This window comes from Rhinopithecus bieti, unplaced genomic scaffold (assembly GCF_001698545.2).
Source record: "Rhinopithecus bieti isolate Rb0 unplaced genomic scaffold, ASM169854v2 scaffold_34876, whole genome shotgun sequence".
In the NCBI taxonomy this organism is placed as follows: Eukaryota; Metazoa; Chordata; class Mammalia; order Primates; family Cercopithecidae; genus Rhinopithecus; species Rhinopithecus bieti.
In genome coordinates this window covers 1,145,845-1,159,767 of record NW_016814760.1, presented here as the reverse complement: position 1 = coordinate 1,159,767, position 13,923 = coordinate 1,145,845, and the positions used below count along the sequence as shown (strand labels likewise).

General features: G+C 49.1%; 1 protein-coding gene across 2 annotated transcripts in view; it reads right to left on the bottom strand.

Annotated features, from left to right (window-relative positions):
- Nucleotides 1–211: 211 nt before the first annotated feature.
- The window catches only part of BATF3 (basic leucine zipper ATF-like transcription factor 3), a 14,516-nt gene continuing 804 nt past the window's right edge, over nt 212–13,923 (bottom strand). The window contains exons 1-3 of one of the 2 annotated variants that reach the window (XM_017851959.1): nt 13,719–13,913; nt 10,955–11,059; nt 212–774 (exon numbers count right to left, since the gene is read on the bottom strand). In XM_017851959.1, the coding sequence (XP_017707448.1) occupies nt 586–774; nt 10,955–11,059; nt 13,719–13,802 (378 nt within the window). In that variant the 5' untranslated portion in view covers nt 13,803–13,913 and the 3' untranslated portion in view covers nt 212–585. Of the gene's footprint in view, nt 775–10,954; nt 11,060–13,718; nt 13,914–13,923 lie in introns of those variants that run through there. The other variant, XM_017851958.1, reaches the window with a different exon arrangement.

Below are 13,923 nucleotides of genomic sequence, written 5' to 3'. Positions count from 1 at the left end.
GTCACACCCAGCATGCACCTTTGTGACCCAGCTGAGTCAAAGACTTCTGAAGGCCTAGAAGTGGCGAGGAAGTCCCATTGGTTTATGCTCCAACACAGCCCCCTAAAGCCACCTCCCCTGTCTGCCATGGAGGTGGCTGTGGGAGAGTAGCCAGGCAGGGAAGCAAGACCCATGAGCCACAGAACACCCGGAGAAGACAAAAGATGACCTCTCCAGGAAAAGGAAGTGTATTGTGCCTCTAAATTCCAAGAACTGGAGAAGGGAGAGACAATAAGCATCTTTATTATCCAAATTCTAGAGGAAATGGCTCTGCATAACAGCAGAACCTAATAGCTGCCAGGGTGGATGAGAAGTCATTCCTGAGGGTGGCCTCCATGCTGGATCTGCACAAGGGCTCTGTGAGTCTTGCGCCTGTTGGATGTCATGCTGAGCCCAGTCTGCAGGGGACACAGCTGGCTAGTCCTGGAGCTCCCAGGAGGAGGCCTGGCCACAGGTGCCCCCTGTATACAATTGTGAAGGGAAACCCTTCCTCCCTGGTATGAAAATGACCAAGGCTCCTCGTTGGGCAGAGGAGTGTCCTTGGCCTCATCGGGGCAAGCAGCCGGCCACGGGGTCTGGCCGGGGAGGCACTGGCACAAAGTTCAGGGGGCAGAGCAGCAGCGGACACATCTTCTCATGCTCCTTCAGTGCCTCTGTCAGGTGCTTCAGCTCCTCTGTCAGCTTCCCGATCTCTCTCCGCAGCATGGTGTTTTCTTGCTCCAGGCACTCATATTCCTGGAGGAGACAAAGAATGGGCAACATCATTTCTGATGCGGTCTTCCCTTCCTCCGTCCTCCTGTGCTGCACTGCTTGCCTCTTGCCCATGAAAGCTGTCTCGTTACGCATGTCCCCTCCACCACTCAGATATTCAGGTATTTGTCTATTTGATGAGTGTCTCTCCCCTCCCACTGGGAGAAACTATTTATTGAGGTATACCTTACATAAAATAAAATGTATCTATTTTAAGTATGATCCAGTGAGTTTTGACAAATGTATACACCTGTGTTGATCAATACACAGAACATTGCCATCACTCCAAAAAGCTCCCTCATGCCCCCGTGCAGTTAGTTCCCCCAAATGCTGATGTGCTTCCAAAGATCTCTGTTGGGTTCACAGCTATACTCCCAGCACCTAGAACAGTACCTGGAACACAACAAATGTTTGTTGATTGCACTAACAAACAAACGAAAACATCCCTTGCCTTGGCTTTGCTCCAGCACTCACCTGTTCAGTGTCCTCCCCATCAGAGTTTACAGAGGCGTAGAACTGCAGGGGATCAGAGAGAAACCTTATCCCAATCCACACAATGTAGAAACCATCCATATCCAGCTTGTTCTGGGCACTCCTGCCCTCAATGGACAGACTGTCATTTCTGGGCTGCTCTACTAGAAAAATCCTCTTTAGGGGCTGGGCATAGTGGCTCAAGCCTATAATCCCAGCACTTTGGGAGGCCGAGACGGGCGGATCATGAGGTCAGGAGATCGAGATCATCCTGGCTAACATGGTGAAACCCCGTCTCTACTAAAAAATACAAAAAACTAGCCAGGTGAAGTGGTGGGCGCCTGCAGTCCCAGCTACTCGGGAGGCTGAGGCAGGAGAATGGCGTAAACCCGGGAGGTGGAGCTTGCAGTGAGCTGAGATTGCGCCACTGCACTTCAGTCTGGGCGACAGAGCGAGACTCCGTCTCAAAAAAAAAAAAAGAAAAAAGAAAAATCCTCTTTGCTGGGCATGGTGACACAAGCTTGTAATCTCAGCACTTTGGGAGGTCAAGGTGGGAGGATCACTTAAGGCCAGGAGTTTGAGACCAGCCTGGACAACACAGTGGGACCCCATCTCTAAAAAAATTTTTTTTAATTAGCCAGGCATGGTGATGCACACCTATAGTCCCAGGTACTTGAGAGGCTCCACCAGGAGGATTGCTTGAGCCTGGGATTTCGAGGCTGCAATAAGCCATGATTACAGCACAGCACTCCAGCCTGGGTAACAGAGAAAGATCCCAACACAAAAAAGAAAGAAGAAAGAAAGAGAGAGAGAGAGAGAGAGAGAGAGAGAGAAAGGGAGGGAGGGAGAGAAAAGAAAAGAAAAAGCCCTTATTTGTACTGATCCAAACTCTCCCACTTTCAAATGTACCTATCGGGCTTGGTTCTATTTAATAGAACCACACCTAGTAGATCCAATGCTTTTTTCAACATCGCATTTCTTGAAATGTTAGGATACAGCCCCGTACCACTTCCCTTTACATATTCTCTGAACTCAGTTGTCTCAGGTCCTCTGAGTTCCTTGCATCAGGCTTTTCTTTGCCCTTCTGGGGACCCTCACCAACACATACTCCAATTTGCCAGAATATCTCAGAAAATGTTGCTCCCAGGATGCAATGCATGGTTCTGGAGACCATGCCAAGGGCAAACGTGTGGCAGTGACCTCTCCTGTGCTGGGCCCAAGCTGCTGAGGATTCTTCCTGAGCCTACACAGAAATGCAAGATTTGTCTGCCTGTGCTGCTTCTTTGTCTGTCCTTGGATGATGATGGATGCTACGGGGCTTAAGGGTAGGGTTTTACATCCATCTCCACTGAATTTCATTCCTTATTTGGACATCTTCCAGCCCAGCAAAATCGCAAAATCTTTTTGAATCTCAATTGCATTGTCTCATGAATGATGATAGCACACAGCTTTAAGCCATCCACTAACTTAACATGCAGGTCTTCCTTTTCTTCATCCAAGTCATTAATAAGTTCTACAATAAATAGCCAATAGCAGAGCTCTACGGCATGCCAATAGAGACCCTCTCTAGGCTGGCAATCTCATTTAAATCTTGCTGAAATGTTTTCATTCATTTCTAGTTTATAGTAAGGCTTTGTTGTATCATGCACACCATGCATTTCCCAAGCTCAGGGCCCAATTGTGTTACTCTTCACACTTTCTCTCTGAGTAGTAATTTTAAGGGAGTATCACTAAAGAAATCTGATCTTATAGCCCCCAAAGACACATGCAAATTATCAATCCTGCCCCTTTGCTCATGCAGTTATCCTCAACTGGACTGCCTTCCTCCTTTTCTGCGTGGGTTCAGCTCAAGCCCACCAACTCTAGGAAGGCTTCTCTGACCACAGTACCTACAGGAACCACATCTTTTATTATGTGTTCTATTCTATTTTGTATCATATTCAATCTCATTCATATTAAGTAATGTCTCCCCCCAAAGATCAGAAATGTAAAGGACCTAGGAACTTCTGCTACTCCTCTCCTCTACCTCCACCTGATGCACCACACCACCAGCATCTACATGCTCAGTGATTCCTCAGCCCTCATCCTCTGCTTTTTCTTTAACTCCATCCTTTCCTTTCATAATGGACTCTCGGCATCTTCCTCCCTTTCAGAAGCAAGGGGTCTGGCAGGGCTGCCTGTAAAGTCTATCTGAGCCATTCCCCAGGCAGGCTCCCAGGGTGTTCTGGAGCACTCTCCAGGGCAGCAGGCTGTTCTGGGAACATGTGGCTTCACCAGTATACCGGCCCCATTCTGCGTCCATCCTCCTCCCTGCCTCCCACTCCCAAGCCCTCACGCCCTCCTCTGGCCTCTGACAAGCTCTAGTTCTGGAGTCAGAATTCTGTCTACAAACCCAGCAACAAGCCCTCCATGGGCAAGGGGAGAGTCTGGATGGGAGGATGGGATGGAGGCCGAGGCGTCAAGGGAATCCTGCAGGCAGTAGAGGGATGAGAAAAGCTGCAGCACACACACACATCTGCAAACACACACTCACACACTCATACACACATACACAGAGTCACACATGTATCCACAAACACACACACTCTCATACACACTCACACACACTCTCGCACACATACACACTCACACACACTCATACACAGCCACACACACACGTCCGCAAACACATATTCACTCTCATACACACACTCTCACACATGTACACACTCACACACAGTCACACAGTCATACACACATACACACACCTCACACAGTCACACACACTCACAGACTCACATCCACACTTCACACATTCACTTTCACATAAGCACTCACACTCACACACACTCCACCCTGCAGCTGGAAATGCCCTTCACTTTCAAGTAAAATGGAGACTACATGTGAATAGTTCCAACATGTTAACATTTTAAGTAGATTCCGAAGGACAAGAAGCCCTCTTCCTTTGGTAGAATATTCCAAGCTGCCTTTCTACATATACTGAATTCCACAGCAAGAGGCTCTGAGCTTCGCAGCTTTGTCTCTGGAAGCCATGTGCGCAGCCCTGTGGCCTGAGGCTTCCCTGAGGTCCCCTGCCCTCCCCCAACCCCTGCTCAGAGTCGTCAGAGCTTCCCGTCACAGATGCCCCACAGGCCCCTCATCTGCCTTCTCCACAGGGACTTTCTCTTCCAGGATTTAAGCTTTACTTATAAACCGGCTAAGGGACTTTTATTGAGCTGAGGGAATAACAAGAAGAGAAGTCAAAATAGGTGAGACCAGTCCTATGAAAACAAAAAGAGGAGCTGGGAGGGAAGGAAGAAGAGGCCAGAGAACACCGAATAGCAGCAAAAGGGGGAAGAAATGAAACCCACCTCACACCCAGAAGAAATTCCTGGAGTAAACGCAAACAAAAAGCAAGCAAAGAACATTAAACCCTTCATTATTTCCAAAAATATGACCCATCTAGCTCTAATTCTGCCAAGTTCCAAATCCTTTGCTACACGAGGGTTTGAGGTTGCTGTACTCCCTCTCTGGGTATTTGCCAGGACAGTTTCAAAGCAGACACCTAAAAATTAGAGGTGGTGAAATCACTGTGGATCCCAGTTCTGCCTCAGAAATGAAGCTGCCTAAGGCAGTGGATCTCAAGTAGGGCAACTGTGGCAGTCAGCAGGGGACACTGGCAGTGTATGGAGACAGTTTGGGTTATCACAGCTGGTGGGGGGTGCTACTACATCATGTGGCTAGAGGACAGGGATGCTGCTCAACGTCCAACAGCACAGAGGACAGATCCCCAACAACCAGGAATTATGCTGCCCCACACATCAACAGTGTTGAGGCTGAGAAACCCTGTTCTGGGCATCTAGGAGCAAGTGACTGGGATCAAGGGGCTGTCTAGGGATACGCAGGGTCCAGGGTGCCTCTGAGGCTAAAGACAGGATCAAGGACTGGTAAAGAAGTGAGTACCAGGGAGCACAGATGACAACTACAGTGATAAGGAAAGAAGGAGGAACAGGCCACCAGGAAGCCACAGCCACACACAGACCCCATTTCACAAATTAGAAAACTAAAGCTCTGAGAGGTACAGTGACTTTTCCAAGGTTACACAGACTTGGGATCTGACTCCTAACTTCAAGGTCAACTGCAGCTCTCTTGTAGCATCAACAATTCTGCGTTTAGTTGGCAGGGTCTGGGTCCAGATTTCCCCATGATGGTTACCAGAAGTAAGAGGCTGTAAGATCTCAGTACTTTAGAATAAGTCTACTCCCAAGCCTTCACTGATGCACTTCCCAGCAGAAAAACTGTGTTACCAGCAAGGGCTGTAAAAATGAGTGTCATAATCAGTTTCTAAGCCACATGGGTGCTGGCATGAAGCTTCCTCTTAGAACATGCAGTACCTGAAAAAACCATGGCGACACACAACATAATCACATTGCCCAAGTCATTCATCAGTTTGTGACATTTGGGGCTCCTCAGGATGGCACTGCTGCTTTCCTTTTCTGACTCAAAATTCTTTCTCAGTCTTACACCTTTGGGATGTCTGGTCGAACCAGTCTGACCCACTTCTGAGCCACCTTTCAGCCTGGGTGAGAGGAGACCCTGCCTATTCACTTTGGTTCTCATTTGTCAGTGTGGACTTTGGCATGCGCCTAGTGTTCAGAGATGAATGCAGGTCGAAATCCCCACGGGAGGTGTGAGCGGGTTGGAGGGATGATTTGAAAGCCCACAGTGAACTCTGAGGTCTACAGACACATGCTAAGAACTGCTTCTCATCACCATAGTCCAACGGCCAGCAACCACTGCCCAGAAAACTCTACGTGAAGGGGAACCCCAGCCCCTGCCTCTCTGGCTTGGCCTGTGCAGCCTCTTCCCCCATCCTTCCCTCCACAGAGGTCTCGCCTTGACGGACACTCCTAGGCCTTTGGAGATGGAGAACAAGGAGGGGAGGAGGTGGCCAAAAAACTCCTAAGAGCTGCAGTTGGAGCAAGTTTCTCAGGGCGTTGGAGGCAACAGAGGCTCAAGTGCTCACTTGAGCAGCACATACACTGAAATTGGAATGATACAGGGATTAGCATGGCCCCTGCACAAGGATAATATGCAAATTCATAAAGTGTTCCATTTTAAAAAAAAACCCAGGAAGACCAAAGAGTAAAAAACAACCCAAAAAACCAGAGGCTCAAGTGTAGGTGGAGTATGTGAGTGAGGTGAGCAGAGAAAAGTGGAAACTCTTGTTGCCCAGGCTGGAGTGAAGTGGCGCGATCTTGGCTCACTGCAACCTCCGCCTCCCAGGTTCAAGCGATTCTCCTGCCTCAGCCTCCCGAGTAGTTGGGACTACAGGCACACGCCACCATACCCGGCTAATTTTTCTATTTTTAGTAGAAATGGGGTTTCGCCCTGTTGGCCAGGCTGGTCTTAAACTCCTGGCCTCAAGTGATCCACCCACCTCAGCCTCCCAAAGAGTTTGGATCACAGGCATGAGCCACTGTGCCTGGTCAAAAAGTGGAAACTTTAAACACGTTTGCTCCAAATATCCCCCCTCACGATATGCAAGAAATGCAACTACAGAGCTTGAGTTACTTTGAGATACTCAGAAATGCAATCCCTGCAGTGTGGGGTAGAGGAACAGCGGAAGAAAGCCCTTTTGATGCGCCACAGTCTCCAGGGAGCAGCAGGCAGTGGCTGTCAGTGGCTGTTTTCTGGGCCCTCTGGTGTCTCCCAATGAGCTGGCCTCACTCCAGATTTGAGGAGGAGGTTCCTATGCATGGCGTCCCCATGCTAGATTGGCCTGGGAGGTCCAGGGGTCCTAAGGGGCTGTCATGGCCAGAAGCAGTGTGCAAGGCGCTCTGTGCTCAACTCACTGGAGCTTGGGAAAAGGGTTCTTTACACCATTTTTAAACCAGATACCTTGCCTCCAATAGTAGATTTAATCATCCAATGATCCCTACAGCTACAATGCTTTCCTGGAAGGAACAGGGAAGGGATTACTCACATGGTGAGTAATGATTCGGTTCAGAAATGATGTTCCTCTGGTTCTGCAGAAGGTTTGGGATATGTTTCCATTTTCCTAAGCCAGTTCCCTGCTTCCTCACACCCACTTGTGACCAGCGACACTTGTGTGGAGCTAGTGAAGCTAAGGTGAGGGCTACAGCTCTGGGGTCTGTATATAGGTGGAGCCACTGTCCTAGCCTCTTTGACCTTGTGTTTCTCAATAAAACTGGCCTTGCTGAGGTGATCTGCCAGTGGTGTGTAATCCTGACCCATTCCTTCAGCCCCACAGAGAGACAGGCGAAGGGGGTGCTCTTCCATGGAGGGTCTAGGCTTCAGATCAACCCGCCCCATTTCTGGAAAGGGCAACTGGCATGACTGTCATGCAACACAGTCTCTGGGTTGGAGAGCAGGCCAGGGACCCTACAGAAGGGGTCTCCACCCCACAGTTCCAAGAGGGATCAGATAGGGGTAAACGTGGCACCACCCTGAAGTTCCCAGGCACCTGGTTCACTTGGTTATCAAATGCAGCAGTGACAGAAAGTGCGAGAGAGCCAACGCTTCATACAGGTACTTTTCTTGATACTGTGGTAAAGTTCTGTATTTACATTACCTTCTGTGGCAGGCAGCATAATCGATCCACCCCTCACAGAAGTCTACATTCTAATCTCTTGAACCTGTGACTATGTCACCTTACATAGCAAAAGGGACTATGCGGATATGATTAAGAAGCGTGAGATGGGGAGACTATCCTGAATTATCCAGGCAGACCCAATGCAATCCTAAGGGTCCTCGTAAGTGAAAGAGGGTGTCGGGGAGTCAGAGAAGATGTGACAATGGAAACAGCACCAGAGTATTGCAGCCTGAGAAAGACGCGACCGGCCATTGCTGGCTCTGAAGATGGAAGGAGACCATAAGCCCAGGAACACTGAAGCCTCCGGAAGCTGGAAAAAGCAAGAAAACGAATCTTCTCCAGAACCTCCAGAAGGAAGGCAGCCCTGCTGCCATCTTCATTTTGACCCAATGTGACCCACTTCTGATGTGTGACTGCCAAAACTGTAAGACAGTGTAAGATAGTAAATTTTAAACCACCCAATGTGTGACAAGTTTGTTTCAGCAGCAGTAGGAAATTAACATCGTTTCCTTGGGAAATTCTAGGTTTCCCACTGACAGGCAAGGCATGAGATCTTCCTCTTCTCTTTGTGACCCAATGGCAATGCTTGGTATTTGTGAAATGGATCTACTTGACGGTGCTCCATGAAAGATCTTGTCCAAGATCTTGTCCTCTGGATACATATTCAGTCCAGACTTACAACTGATGTTTTAAAACTAGTTTTAAAATATTAATGCATTAATATTTTTGGGACTGGCTGGGACTAGGAGCTTCTTCAGGAGTAATGCCTTGGCCATCCAGCAGCACATGTGGTCTGAATATAGGGCCATGCACTAACTGGGAGCCACAGGTCCCCTCTGGGGGCTATTTTGGTAACACGATGCTAGAATCACAATTGCTTCAGGAGCAATGAGGAAGAAAGAAAGGAGGCAAAGGGCATTACCATTCTTCTGTGGAAATTCTTCAGGATGAAGGCTGGGAGGGACCTTCCGTGACACTAGTCTAGAGATCCCAGCCTCCTTCGAGGGCCCAGCCTTCTTACTTCAGGAAGGAATCTGACATTTATGATTTATGCCACACTGTGAATTTATATCAGAAGGTCACCTCTCTGTGGAGTATGTGCATTCTAAATTTGTTGTTTATTGTTAGAGTTTTAAGATTGCCCTTTTCCTCTCCTCTCCCCAACACATCTCAGAGTCTTTACATTGCCAGTGCCCCAGAATGGCCTTGCTGAGACAAGCATGGCAGGAGACCTAGCACAATGCCTCACGCCTGTAATTCCAACACTTTGGGAGGCCAAGGCAGGTGGATCACTTGAGTCCAGGAGTCTGAAACTACCCTGAGCAACATGGCAAAACCCCATGTCTACAAAACTACAAAAATGGCCAGGCGCGGTGGCTCATGCCTGTAATCCCAGCACTTGGGAGGCCGAGGCGGGTGAATCATGAGGTCAGGAGGACGAGACCAGCCTGGCCAACATGGTGAAACCCCGTCTCTACTAAAAATACAAAAAATTAGCTGGGCGTAGTGGCGGGCACCTGTGGTCCCAGCTACTCGGGAGGCTGAGGCAGGAGAATCTCTAGAACCCAGGAGGCAGAGGTTGCAGTGAGCCGAGATTGTACCACTGCACTCCAGCCTGGGCAACAGAGTGAGACTCTGTCTCAAAACAAACAAAACAAAACAAAAGACAAAATTAAGGGTAGAGGTTGGAAGATTGCTTGAGCCTGGGAGGTGAAGGCTGCAGCAAGCCATGATCATGCCATTGCACTCCAGCCTGGGCAACGGAGCAAGATTCTGTCTCAAAAAAATAAGAAAGTATGGCAGGAAAGAGCTAAACTAAAATCTTTAATTATGCACACCAACCCCGACAAAGACAAGAACATGGAACCGTGGCCCATTCCAATCAAAAAGATCCTCGGATGCTTTTGAGGCCAGTTCCTGGTATGGAGCAGCCCCAGGTCCCAACTGCAGGATTATGCAGGTGTACGCATGAGGGTGGAGGGAAAAGGAATGGCTTAGGATAAATCCTAGGCTTCTGATTTGAGTGATAAGAAAGATGGTTCGCTCCATTAACTACAGTTTGAAGACAATGAAAAGAGAAAGTCTCCGGGTAAACGGATAATAACACTCTTTTATGGATGTGGTACATCACAGCAGCCTGCAGTGGACCCATGGGGAAACAGCTCAGCAGACGCTGAAGTTATGGGGTCTAGGGTCCAGGACATAGGGCCTGCCTGGAGTAATCAATGTTGGGAGCTGGTGCTGGGAGAACAGATTAATAGATTAAGTCTCCCAGGGTGAGAAAAAACAAAGGGCAGAGTTTGAAACACTCGTCACCACCAACATTTAAGGAAATAGAGGGTAGAAGGCTAACAAAGAAATGGAGAAAAGAAAATTGGTGAAGAGGATCAGGAAAACTAGGAAATGTGGTCTTTTAGAAGCAAAAGAGGGGAAAGCTTTAAGAAGAGATGGGTCCAAAGTGTCAAATGTTCTAACAAGGTAAAGGATGATGAGACCAGAAAGAGGGTCCTGGATAGGGCAGTGCCAGGGCACAGGTGGCTGCAGTGGGAGCAGCTTCTGTAGGGTGTGTGTGTGTATGTACACATGCACGTTGGGTACATGTGTGGATGTGTGTGTCTATGTGCGCATATATGTGTGTCAGGTGGAGAGGAGGTAGCAGAAATTAAATCACAGAGGATTGGGGAATAACCAGGAACCGGGGACACAGAGACAACAGGTGTAACTACTCTTTTTTAAGAAGCAAGGATGTTAAGGGATTACTTTGGAGGGAAAAAAAAAAAAAAGCAAAACAAGAAGCAAGGATGTAAGGGAAGGAAAGAAATGGAGCAAGAACTTGAAAGTGAATCAGGGTCCAGAAGAGGCTTTGTTTTGTTTTATAATGAAAGAAACTTGAACATGAGAAGCACCTGGTGGATGAGGGAGAAATGAACATGTGTGTGAGCAAACAGTGAGAACACTGGGCTGGAAGGACCTGGCAGAAATTAGATATGAGTGATGCTGAAATCGTGATAAAGAGAACAGTGATACCATCACCCCCACTCCCATGCAAGGGCAGAGGTGGTGTGGTTCTCAGGTGGCTTGTCCCTACCACGGTCTCACCTCATGGAGCTTGTCAGCCTTCTGGGTCTGCTTCTTCCGACTTCTCTGAGCAGCAACTCGGTTTTTTTCTCTTCTTCGGACCTTCCTGTCATCATCCTCAGGGCTCTGGGGAAAAACATTGGGTGGGCGTGATGTCGTGGCCCCTCGCCTTACCCTTCTCTGCCCTGTCTCGTCACTCAGCGTTGTTCACAGAGTTTCACCATTTGCTTTGCAGTAGACAGCAGCACTAGTTGCTACACCAATGGGCTCACAACAGCCCCTTGCCCAGGAGCACTCACTATGTGAGTGTGTGAAGTGTGTGGTGTGACTGCTGTTTAAAAGATGAGGAATAAGAAACTCAGAGGGGTTAAGGACCTTGCTCCAGGTATTACAGCCACCAAGTGGGTGAGTGGGAAGTGGAACTCAGGTCTGTTGGTCTCCAAACCAACGTTCATAAACCTCTAGCCCACAGGGCGTGTGCCTGGAAGAGCTGTGGTGTCAATGTTGTCCATCTGAGACTGGAAAGCTGGGCAGGGGCAGGGGGTGGTGGAGAGATCTGCTATCTGGAACTTGCTATTGGGTGGTGGAGAGATCTGCTATCTGGAACTTGCTGTTTGCCAGTCCTTACACCACCACGCATGAAAGGTACTTTTGATGCTGCATGCAAATCATGATTACACTTGTAACTAATTGCAACCACATAACTCTACCAACACACCAAATGATCTTAAACCCCACTGACAATGTACTCATTTGAACAATGCTTGGCTGACATTTTGTTTCAGAAGTCAGAGTGAATCAGAAAGCAAATTTTTGATGTGTCTTGAAAGCTGTTAGCTATACATAAGATTTAACCAAATTCAGTCAAATCCCTCAAGAGTGATCATGAAACAGGCAGGCGGAAAAATGTACGGACCGTGGTAAAAACACTTCAATCAGTTATAGAAAACATGAAAAGTAGAGCAGTATTTGCTTTCTAGAACCCCATGAGAAGACACCAGCAAGCGGGAAAAATACCACACTTACAGAGTTTAAGAGCCAAGAGGTACAAATACAGGAAAACCACTCAGTTATTAATATTCATGGATGCAAATATTAATAACACAAAAATGGATATTTTCAGTTATCATTTGATCTTGTCCTGTATTCCAAATAAGACACACATCTTCCCAAGTTACTGCAGGTAAGAATTTTTTATAACGGTATAAAAAGGAGAAGAATAAATAACATACATAGCAAATAGAAGCTTAAGGGAACAGAGACAAAGTATGAAAATACAGTCTTCTAGAGAGGCAAAGAAGTCTTGATAAACAAAACCAGAACATTACAGGGGAACATGTGGTTAGAAGACAGCTCTTTAGCTTTAGAATCACACCGATCCTAGTTTTGTCTCTTAGTGTCAACATGGCCTTGTGTAAATTGTTTAAATTCTTTAAATTTTCAGTTTTCTCATTTATTGCAGGCATAATTCATTCATTCTTTCAATAGGTATTAACTGAGCACCCACCATGTGCCAGACACTGTCCTAGACACTGGGGATACAAGCCCTAAACAAAGGGTCAGTGAACTCTGCAGACTTGGTGCTAACAGCCTAATGTTTAGGATTGGGATACGATGAAATGAGATTTTGTCCTAAAGCTCCCAGCACACAGTATGCCCTCAAGAAGTTACCTGCCTTTGTTGAAGTTGCTACTTAAAAAAAAATGTATTCTGCATAGTGTTTTTCATGCCTCTGCTCTCTGTAATCAAAAAGTCACTAGCACAAGAAAGCAGCCTGCCTACTGCCCTCGGGGAGCTGACTCTAAACTGGACTCATCACCATGATCACACCTGCCAACCTAGCAGAAACATTTAGTCAAGACAGAAAGAGGTGAGCAAAAGTTAGAGATAGTATTACGTTATTAACCGTATCTGATTCAGTCTCAAAGATCCTGAGAGATCGATGTTATATTCATTTTACAGATGGGGAAACGGAGGGTCGGAGAGGTTAAACAAATTGCTCAAGGCTGCTCAGCCTGTGTGTGGCAAAGCCGAAGCCCAAACTCAGATCTCTGTGACACTCCAGCGTCACCCGATGACATGTGCCCGGCGCTGAATTGGGAAGGTGGGGAGTAAGGATGAAAAGACCCAGTCTTCGTCGTAAGGCAGGTGGCCAAGACCCAGGCAAAGTTTCCAGATGGCCGTCCCTGTGGCCAGCCTGGTCTGTTTCCTGAGTGCTCAGCTGTAAACGTTGCTAGGGGACAGCGAACTGGGAAGGGGCAAAGGGTTTCCACCAGCTGGGGGCGGAGTCGGCCCTTTGTAGGACCCCCCGCCCAGGCTGACCAGTCCCGCTTTCTCCATTCCCTCGGCAGCCCACCCCTGGGGAAGCCCGGAGGGGCTACAGGCGCGGGCGGTGGGGTGGTAGTCGCTGGCTGCGCGAGGATGGGGCGGCCCCCAGGGCAGTGCGGAGCCCACGTGCCGAGGAGCACCGGCCATGCCTGGCCCAGCCAGGCGTGGGCGCCCTCGGGCTTCTCCTCCCAGAGGGCGCAAGAGCTGGCGCAGGAGCCATTCCAGGCGCCGCGGACACTGTGCGCACGCCGGGGTCCCTGGCTCGCCCCCACGCGCCCACGCCTCCACACCCCACACCCCACGCCCCACGCCCTTACCTCTGCTTGTCTCCGGCCGCACCAGCAACCTCTGCACCTCCGCAGTCACCACCACGGAACTCCGGCACCCACCTCCTCGCCCCCCGCGGCGCGCCGGTTCCCTGCACCCCACGACCCTCCCTGAGCCTCCCGCCCGCTACCTGCGGCTGCGGCTGCGGCTGGTTCCCGGGCGCCGCGACGCTCCTCTGCAGGACGCTGCCGGCGGCCGGGAGCCCTTGCGACATGCCAGGCGCTCCTCCGGCCCGGCCCGCCAGCGCGCCCTGCCCACGGGGCTGCCTACGTGCGCTGTCCCGCCGCGGCCATCCTCGTGCCGCACCCACGGCCCCGCGCCAGCCCCGCCCCCTC